The 10791-nt window shown below is 37.9% G+C and overlaps 1 protein-coding gene across 1 annotated transcript; it reads left to right on the forward strand.

Moving 5' to 3' along the window:
- The first annotated feature begins 691 nt into the window (after positions 1-691).
- On the forward strand, positions 692-10026 carry pkd2 (polycystic kidney disease 2). The gene is made up of 15 exons (XM_062429156.1): positions 692-1590; positions 2504-2617; positions 4700-4833; positions 4936-5186; positions 5350-5574; positions 6411-6639; positions 6758-6928; positions 7012-7193; positions 7273-7393; positions 7501-7599; positions 7729-7850; positions 7968-8085; positions 8236-8399; positions 8806-8953; positions 9072-10026. Exons 1-15 carry the CDS (start codon positions 1164-1166, stop codon positions 9276-9278), a joined length of 2712 nt encoding a protein of 903 aa, XP_062285140.1. The 5' UTR covers positions 692-1163; the 3' UTR covers positions 9279-10026.
- The last annotated feature ends 765 nt before the right edge of the window (positions 10027-10791 follow it).

Here is a 10791-nt window from a genome sequence, read left to right on the forward strand (position 1 = left end):
TTTCATAAACCAAGCTAGATGCAGTTGTGGTTTTGTTTGCACATTTTACTCCTTCCATTAACCTTTTTTATCAGAGTTTCAAGGTGCAAAACTTTTTAAAAAATTGGTAAGTAAAACTGCGTATAATAGGTCTATGACTAATATAATTATATGTTATATAAGTCCCATATATTTCCCTTTTGATGTCACTTGGTTTTTTTGCATGTGGAGCACAGATTTAACAGACTGGCCTCAATGTTGCCTTAGTAAAAGCGCCTTGTTGTCATAGCAACCGCTGACTCAAACACACAGAGGTTATGTAACTTATTACTCAGGCAATACGCTATATTAAACATTTTCAAGCAAATTTAGGGCTTATATGTCGTTATTAAACACGTATAATATCAAAATATGGCTTCAAAACAGATTTAAAGGAAAACCATTTCTTACTGTGGCAGAATTGTGATTGTTTTTAAAATCAACAAAGACATTCTCAAACCTGTAAAGCCATTACATTAAAAGCAAACTTTTAATAATAATAATACGTGAAGGAAGGTGATTTTTTTTTTTTTTTTTTTTTTTTTTTACAAAATATACAGCTACTTTCCATCCTTTATTGCGACGCCATCACTTTTTGTAATGTAACCTGAGTCCTGGACAAATGATGAGGGAACAGTTCAGGAACAAGATGGCTGTCCTGGGACGACAACACTATCTGTCTCTTTTCACTTAAAAACACGGCTTTTTTTGACGCAGTTGTCAACGTTCAAGTAAATAGCTTTTTAGTTAGCGAACAACTTTAAACGCTTTAAAGGCATCGTTTCTTTTAGTATAACGGAAGCCATTTTGGAGACAAACTTAGAGGAAAGTTTTCTTTAAGGGACTTTTTTTTTAACCGTGTAGGAGATCGTGAAAAAGACTAAAGGTTACGTGAGTTATGCGGAGAAAATCCTTATTTTAATTTAAACATAACAATATAGTGTACAGTTTTACCCTATTAAATTAGCTATTTAAAAAAAACGTTCCTAATTCGGTTGTTTTGGTTTATAGGCTTTTACAGCTCGTTATCTCTGACGCCAAAATGCTTCAGCCATTATAATTAAACATTTTCAGAGGTTTTAAGAGTTTTTGCGATAAGTTTTGCAGATGATCCGTACCAAATAAAAAAAATAGCCAACTGGACCATGAGTTCATCCCGAGTGGGACCGCAGCAGCCCCCGCAGAGCCAGACTGGCAGGTCAGCCCACAGACTGGACACCAGTGAGGGGATAGAGATGGAGAACATCCAGCATCAAGACCTGGGGCTCGGAGGGGTCATAGGCACCCCATCACCTCCGTCCAGACAAGCCTGGAGCAGGGACAACCCGGGGTTTGAGCCCGAGGATGAGATTATGGAAGCAGACTGGCCTCCGGCTAGTCCCGGGAGGAGGTCGGTGTCCACGGCCTCTAGCAGCAGCTGCAGCAGCGGCCTGGGGAGCTACACCGGCGCTGGCAGCAGCACCCACATCCCCCGAGGAGGAGGGCTGTACCCGACCCCGACTGTGGATGCACAGCAGCAAGACAGACATCAGTATTCCGGCTGTATGAAGCAGATCCTCCATAAAATCAGAAGTAAGTCAAAGTCACTTAAAAAAAAAAAATCTGTGTAGCACTTGTCATACCAGTGGCAGTTCAGGGTGCTAAACATCAGCATGACAGCAATTGGTGATCATGATGAAATTGTGGCAAAGGAAAGCTTAAAAATGCAGAAATACAAATCAAACACACACATATCAGATCATGGTCACTTTTGGGGACATTAGACTTAAATTCATTTATTTGAGACTTACCCAAACCCTATCACTACTACCTGCCCTCAACTGGATACGTTTTGTCCCCAATTAACTGGTCCTAAGTTTGAAATATGTCATCAAAAATGAGTTTAAGACAGACCATACACACACACACACACACACACACACACACACACACACACACACACACACACACACACACACACACACACACACACACACACAATAGTAATAATAGAAAAGTTGTAAATCTGTTGTAAGGTAAGAAATGTGCTAGTTATAGGCACCTTTATACCTTTCTGCCTCACTGCACAATGGGCCAGCATATTTATATTTATGTATGCCACTGATTAAAATGTGCATTTTTTCTGTACTTTGAAATTAGCCATCAAACATGAATATGACTATTTTAGACACCTACTGAAGTTCAAGTTGCCTTTTTTTTAAATGAGCACTTTTCAGAACCCAGCTAACAAACTGAATAATTAAAATCAGCTGATATAAATAAATATCAAATCAAATGGAAACATAATTCAGTCAAGTAAAAAACTCAAATTATGATACTCTCCCAGATAAAAGGTAAAATATATTAAGAAGAGATTTAAAAATCTCCAATTTAAATCTTTTGTCGCAGCACTTACATATTATCTGAATTGGACAAATTAAGACAGAAAGCACTATAAGTTTTACTGCAATATTTCCTAATGAATCTTGAATTGTTTCCTTTGCAGTTCTGTGGGGCACGGAGCTGATGGAGGACAGTGACAACAGTCGAGAAAGGTACCTCAGGAACGTACTGCGAGAGATGCTCACCTATGTCGCATTCCTCATCACTATTTGTATCTGTAAGTACACAAAAAAACCCTAAAAAAACAGCAACATGACACCAGATTAAAGCACAACATTTGAGAAACTGCAGTCGTTAGAGTAGTGTCGAGTTTTTAGCTTCACTGTTGAGGAATCAGGTTTCAGCCAGTACTTTTTTTTTCATTTAAATTGTATGTTCAGGCCAATTACTGAAGATATGCAGACAACTCTCTCCTACAGCAAGGTTCCAAAATATCAATTTTATTTACCTCAGGTCAAGCACATATTGCTTCCTTTTATTACACAGAGGGGTAAAGTACTGTAATTTCTTGTACAACAGTATCCTATGACAATTAATATATGGTAAATACTGTATATTGTTAGCAAGTAGTATAATAACTGTGACTCCTACTAGACTCTGCTCCATCTCCATCCTGAACTGTTTCTTTATTGAAAGTGAAAGTTTGTTCTTGATCTTGGAAATATTAGTTTGACAAACACATTTTAACTCAAGTACCATTTGTTCGCTTTTTTTGAAGCTTTTTTCTGTCAAACTCTTCCCGTCTTGTTTGTGTCCATTGCGGATGGCCATTTGCTTTCCTTTTATGTCAGTTATATCTGACATCTGTGAATAAATATGTGGGTTGTTTACTCCACCATTTAAACATCAGTTTCTCTTTAAGGAAGATGCTCAGACAAATTCAGTATCGTCAGAAAAACTGAACTGGATGCTAAGATCTTTCCTGTGAACATAACCTTGGCATGAGATTGTTTAGATGGTTTAAGAAACATCCCCAAAATACAGAATTGACCTAATTTGTAATGACATATCCATAAAGTAAATGCTTGTGCCCCAAAACCCCATCTTGGACTGAATTTAAGTGACAGTTGATTTCTCAAAATGTGGTACCAAATACAGCACGTCTAGGCACCTTTCCTATAGCTGAAGAGTCATTTTCCTAACTCGCAGTGTATGCTTAATGGTTTCTGCAGAAAATCAAATCTCCGACACTTGTCAGGAGGCTTAAATCCCACCAACAGCACAAATTTTAGATGGCAAAGATGAATCTATGGAAATCCCACATTTAAAACGTGTGTGATGAGAAAACTAATGGTTAAGTTTCTGGTCTGTCTCATTGCTGCAGTGAAAAATGCCAAATTGTGGTTTCGGGTGGATCAGGAAATGATTTCCTGGCAGACGGGGCAGAGGCATTTTTTTTTTTTACCAGAGCTTCACTAGTAAAAGCAGTTTCTAGAGCTTCTCCATGTTTAATACTGTATGCTGCAGAGGACAGTAATCCATAGATGGAATAATATTAAGTTTAATGTAATTTTGAGGGTTTTTTTATGATGATCAAGTCTTTGCAAGGTTATATTGGATGTAAGGAGCACATGCATGTAATCACAAAGCCTTCACACAGTCCTGTATCAATCAATCAATCAAGCTTTATTTTCTCCTTTCATCAGGGTTGTGTAGTTCAAAGTGCTTTACAGTAGATTGACAAGCTGATAACAAAACAGAACAAGTGGCAACATAAAGAAAAGGAATAAAAACGGTGGGAGAACAAAAACAAAGAACACATTAAAAGACAAAAATTGAGACCAAAGTATGCAAGAGAAAATTAGGATAATAATAATAAAAATTTTAAATAAAATAATATAAATGCATGAATAAATTAAATAATGAAATAAAAGAGAATAAAAGAAAACGTTTATTAACAGTTCGAATAAAAAACTAGGTTAAAATAGATTAAAAAAGACAAAAGAAAAGTAAAATGAAATAAAAAAGATAAAGTTTAATAAAGGCTAGACTAAAACTAAGTAAATAGATTAGAAGACAAAAGAAACAGACAAATAACAATCGATAAGAAGATAAAACTTATAGAACGATGATAATAAAATAGTGTAAAATAAAAGTAGAAGGGAAAAAAACCCCATCAAAACAAATACAATAAAATGGAATAAAAAGACTATGTAAAGAGCACATTTATGTAATGACAAAGCCTTCACACAGTCCTGTATGTCAGTATTCATCTTAAGAAGTGATGGTAATGATGCTAATAGTTTTACTGTCTACATACTCTCAGTAATTGTACCTTTATTTTGTGAAATACTTGCAGTGACCTACGGGATGGTGAGTGCCAATATGTACTACTACACCAAAGTCATGTCTCAGCTTTTCGTGGACACACCGCTGTCTGCTGGAGACCCTTCTACTTTTAGGAGCCTGTCAACAATGGAGGATTTCTGGAAGGTAAACAAGCAACGTTGATCTACGTTGTGTTAAAAATCCCTGGAATACCTCTCTCTCTTGCGTGTCTCTTGTGTCATAATCCTGACTTTCCCAAACTCGTAGTTTTCAGAGGGACCTTTCCTCAACGGCATGTACTGGGAGGTGTGGTACAACAACAAGAGCCTGCCAGAGAATCAGAGTCTCATCTACTATGAGAACCTCCTACTTGGTGTGCCACGCCTGCGGCAGGTCAAAGTCCACAACGACTCCTGCTCCATCCATGAAGATCTGAGAGATGAGGTTCAGGACTGCTACAACATGTACACCCCAACCAACGAGGACACCAGATCCTTTGGCCCCAAGAATGGAACTGCGTACGTTAACACATTTCAATTTTATTGAAGATTTATTAATGACCAGAAAGTTATCAAACAAGTTTTAGAGTATAAGATTGAACTGTGTCTTCTGTACATGTGTATCCTGTAAATAGTTTGTTAGCTTCTTCATTCTAACATGTTTCTCATCGTTGTCCGTTAGGTGGGTATATACGACAGAGAACGATATGAATGGGAGCAGTTACTCGGGTCAGGTATCCAAATATGCAGGTGGAGGATACTACCAAGATCTGTCTCGTACGAAAGAGGAGTCAGCAATCCAACTGCAGTTTCTCAAAGACAACCTGTGGCTGGACCGAGGCACCAGAGCGGTCTTCCTCGATTTCTCTGTCTACAACGGTAACATCAACCTCTTCTGCATCGCCAGGTGAGCATCAGTTTCAGCAAATGTGTTTACAAAGCAATCTAGATGATTAAAATACAGATTATTTACAGATTTGATCATTATTGACCCAAGACCACATGTTACAACAACATACATACAGCATATAATGGAATAGATGAACAATGGCAACAAAATGAACTTGAACATAAATGATTAAGTAAAACTTTGGCTCATTATTTTTCCTATAAGTCATTATAAAATAAGATAAAGATAATATATTCCTTTCTTATTCCCACAGTGGGGAAATTTACATTATTACAGCAGCAAGTGGATAGCAAAAAATATTGCATTTTTACATACATACATGTGATTCTTGTGATTACGAAGATTACAGACCCTATCCTATTTTCTTTTTTTTTTTAACAATAGATATTTTTAGAATTTAAACTCCTGTTTAAATTCAACTTAAAGATCACACTCTTGATGACTGTTTAAAATGATCTTTCAATCTCTGTTTGACAGTTAGATTCAACCAGCTGAGGTTGTTTACATTTTTTTTTTTTTTTTACTGCAACACAGTTTCAGTTACCACAGTGGACTTTGACCATCTGTCATAAATTTTTTTTGTCAGTTTTAAAGTGAGAAAACCAAAATGTGTTGCATGGTATGAAAGAGAAAAAGGTGAAAGCAGTGAATATTTGCCATTTTGGCTCGATAAATGACTTTATTATTGTTATTACTATTTGTTAATAAGTCATCCTCACTAATTTTTATCCAGAATATTGATTTAAATACATGTACTTTATTTTAAAGTTGTCAACCAAATATAACAGTGCCAGCGTGTTACCACCATTAACACAATTTGATGCATTTGTCAGGTTGTTGGTGGAGTTCCCGGCTACTGGTGGGGTGGTGACCTCCTGGCAGTTCCAAACAGTGCGTCTGATACGATACGTGTCAAGCTGGGACTACTTTGTGGGTTTGTGTGAGGTGGCGTTCTGCCTATTCATCCTCTATTACGTGGTGGAGGAGGTGCTGGAGATCCGCATCCACCGGCTGCATTACTTCAAGAGCCTGTGGAACTGTCTCGACGTCCTCATCGTGGCGGTGCGTATGTGATGAAATAGTTGAGACATTTTGGCTAAGTGTAATCAATGCTTTAGTCATCGCAGGTAATCACTGTTACATTAGAATGATAATTTGATTATTTCTGCTCCTTTTCCAGCTGAGTGTTGTCGCTATCATCATGAATATAACCAGAACAGCCATGGTAGGCAACTTTCTCAAAGGCTTGCTGGAGAACCACACTGCTCACCCCAGCTTTGAGTCTTTGGCCAACCTGCAGGTCCAGTTCAACAACGTGGCCGCAATCATCGTCTTTTTTTCCTGGATCAAGGTAGACAATCTTTTTTTAATCTTGATTCATAAACACTCAAAAACCTAACAACAAACGATTAATAACTTCTCACATTCTCTCAGCTTTTTAAGTTCATCAACTTCAATAAGACCATGAGTCAGCTGTCCAGCACCATGTCTCGCTGTGCCAAGGACCTTGTGGGTTTTGCCATCATGTTCTTCATCATCTTCCTGGCGTATGCTCAGCTGGCCTACTTGGTGTTTGGAACCCAGGTCAACGATTTCAGCACTTTCCAAGCCAGCATGTAAGAACGTTATACTAGTATAATCCACAAATGTACAAATATTGCTCTTGTTTTTGTTAATTTCCTGTGTCCTGTGTAGTTTTACCCAGTTCCGTATCATCCTGGGAGACTTTGAGTTCTCAGAGATTGAGGAGGCGAACCCAGTGCTCGGACCCATCTACTTCACCACGTTTGTCTTCTTCATTTTCTTCATTCTCATGGTGAGTAGGGTAGTCATGTAAGCATGTTTATTTGTGTATTTTCACATATTCATGCCATTCACTTTATGCTCCTCATTAACACAGAACACTAATTTCATTATATATAGAACATGTTCTTGGCCATCATCAATGACACATACTCAGAGGTGAAGGCTGATATGTCCCAGCAGAGGTCTGACATGGAGATGACTGACCTCATTAAGAAGGTATTTGGCTTTAAAAGTGTCTTTGTCTCCCTGTCTGTCTGACAGAAGTTGATATTATTATCTTAAAATAGTGTTTTTGTGCAAGTTTAAGTAAATGTATTGTAATTTACTCCTCTGACTCTCCCTCAGGGTTGTAACAAAGCCTTGATGAAGTTGAGACTCAAAAAGACGGCAGTAGACGACATCTCCGACAGTTTGCGTCAGGCTGGGGGCAAATTGAACTTTGACGAACTCCGCCAGGATCTAAAAGGGTGACCAGATCTCAAATCTTACTAAAAAATGCTGTAAACTATTATGGTGGAAATCTAAAAGTTATGTATAAAATCCTGCTATCCATCCTGAGTGCATTTTGATCTTTCTTTGCTCAGGAAGGGCCACACGGATGCAGAGATTCAGGCCATTTTTGCCAAGTACGATCACGATGGCGATCAGGAGCTGACGGAGCATGAACACCAACAAATGAGAGATGACTTGGAGAAAGAGAGAGTGAGTGATGAAGCTTGTTCCCTGTCGTAAACAAAAGTCTGGTTTTACTGACTGATTCTGAATAAGAAATGCATGGAGTGTTTGTGTGTGTTAGCGTGCACACCGCCACAACACCTGCAGGTGCTCAGTGTGTTTCTGCTCGTACGCTAGGAGGACTTGGAGCTGGAACGTAATTCGCTGACTAGACCCAGCAGTGGGCGGAGCTTCCCTCGCACCCAGGAGGACTCGGAGGAGGACGACGATGAAGATAGCGGCCACAGCTCACGTCGCCGCGGCAGCAGCTCAGGGGGCGTCTCCTATGAGGAGTTTCAAGTGTATGGCACTGTTATTCTTATAACTCTAAAACTTCAGAATCTGCGTTATTGGCCAAGTATGTTTAAACACATAAGGAATTTGAATCCGGTTTCCATTAAAATTGATTGATATTTGTCATAAATTCTGATTCGGATTGGATTTATATTAAGTATAATGTCATTTTTGGAACAAGAGGCACAACAATAAATATAGCCGCACCTCACTTTCAACTGAAATCAAGTTCATGTTTATCCTTTGGTGTCGGGAAAAAGCTGAGGGTTGGTAAAATAGTGGATTTTCTTCTTTTCTTTACTCTTAAATCTCTATAAGGGTCAACAGTTATTTTTAGTATTTTAATACGCATGATTCCTAACATTTGTTTACCTGTAATATAATAATAAAGATGACAACCTTTTGTTTTCTCAGGCTGGTGAGACGTGTGGACAGGATGGAGCACTCTATCGGCAGCATTGTGTCCAAGATAGACGCTGTGATCGTGAAGCTGGAGACCATGGAGCGAGCGAAACTAAAGAGGAGAGACGTGCTGGGCAGGCTGCTAGACGGAGTCATAGAGGTGAGCAGTGGATGCACGTACGTAGATGAGGATTATAACCACGCTGAGATACAGTGTGACAGGAAACAGGTAAAAATGTCACCCTGACTCTTAGATTTCATCTGTTTCTGTTTGTCAGGATGAGCGGCTGGGACGGGACACAGACACCCACAGGGAGCAGATGGAGAGGCTGGTTAGGGAGGAGCTGGAGCGCTGGGAGTCTGATGACATGGTGTCACAGGTCAGCCACCCACAGCCAGCCACTCCTGTCGGCCCCCGGCCCCGCCCCTCCTCTTCACTGTCCACCGACGGCCTTGACACAGGCACAAATGGAAGTCATGTGTGAGGAGTGAAGGCAAGAAACTATTGGAAATTTTCCTGAAGGGACAATTTTTGCAAAACAAAATGAGACACACACCCTGTTGTTTTTGTTTAAATCCCTGATGTCCTACAGCGGAGAAGAAATACTCACCTCCAATACTTAAATGCACTGAAAGTGTGAGTGAGGTTCTCCTGCAAGACATCTAAAAGTATTCTTAATCTGTCGAAAGCTAATCTCAAGTATTACTTTAAAAGGATGAAAGAAAACAAATGTGTGTGGAAGAGGTTAAAGAATAATGAAGGATTTATAAAGATTCATCCATCGCAGTATTAGACACAGTATTAAACACAGTACCACAGCCTGCAAACATATTCAGTTCGTTTGTATCCACAGTACACAGCATGTGATTTTTGTACTACATGAGAAATACGCTCACTTGCTTCTGATCACTGTATCTACACATCTTTGCATTTCAACACACAATACCAAAAAGGCATTTCTTTAAATGTTACTTTTGCTGATTTTGTAAAATCATTTTTAATATACAGTAGGTACAAGTGTGGCACACTCTGTCATACATCAATTAAGCTTCAAATTAAATAGCTTATTATCATTTTATGATACATATTGTAACTTGAAACAAACTTCGATTTGGAGTGCATCTAGTGTTCATGGGAAACCCATGCATTTATATTTTTTCCTGTGCCTTACTTTTTTTTATAATCTATTTCTTTTTTATGTCTGTTATGCCAAATAAAGTGTTATTAAAATATGAGTTTGTTTTAATTTGTTTTGCTTCTTCAGGTTCGAATTCTTCATTTTTCAGTGACGTGAAAACAACAATAAATATGAAGCAAACCACAACAAGATCTGAAAAATGATCTTCCTTTTTACAACATATTAAAATAAATAGTACTACTACATACTATATATACTGTATATTTGGAATGAGTTCCTGATAGTTAATCAGATTATAGTTAAAAGTACAGACTATATATCTAGATAGAGACTAGAAGCAGCAGTTTAGTTAATGTATTTCCATGTGATGCCGACAGTCTATATGGTTAGATATAAAGCCTTGTGAAATAATAAATATTTAAAATACAATTTTGAATTGCAGATACAACAATGTTTTTTTCCTAAATTATTGTTTAATAATTTTTATAGCTGTAGATGTAGACAAGAGGAATCTGTACAAAAATTGGTTGCTGATGTGCAAATGCTGCACTCTTCAATTTATATATTCAGCAAATATTCATCATTTCCTAATCATTTTCTGAAAAGTTTCCTGGAAAGCACAATATGATCTTGCACTAATTATATGAAAATACAAACAAAATTCAGCTTTTTTAGTCACTGTATTTAGCTGTATTACATTTATAAGTTGTTCATTTCCAGAGGAGTTTCTTTGAAAGAAAGGCTCAATTTAGATGGAGGTAAATTATTATGTGTATATTATTGCAAATGCTATTCTTAAACTGTATGCTTGCATGTATATTTTCACATTCATGCAATAGCTGTGAAAACCTCCTTGGAC

Source organism: Scomber scombrus, chromosome 2, assembly GCF_963691925.1.
Source record: "Scomber scombrus chromosome 2, fScoSco1.1, whole genome shotgun sequence".
Classification (NCBI taxonomy): Eukaryota; Metazoa; Chordata; class Actinopteri; order Scombriformes; family Scombridae; genus Scomber; species Scomber scombrus.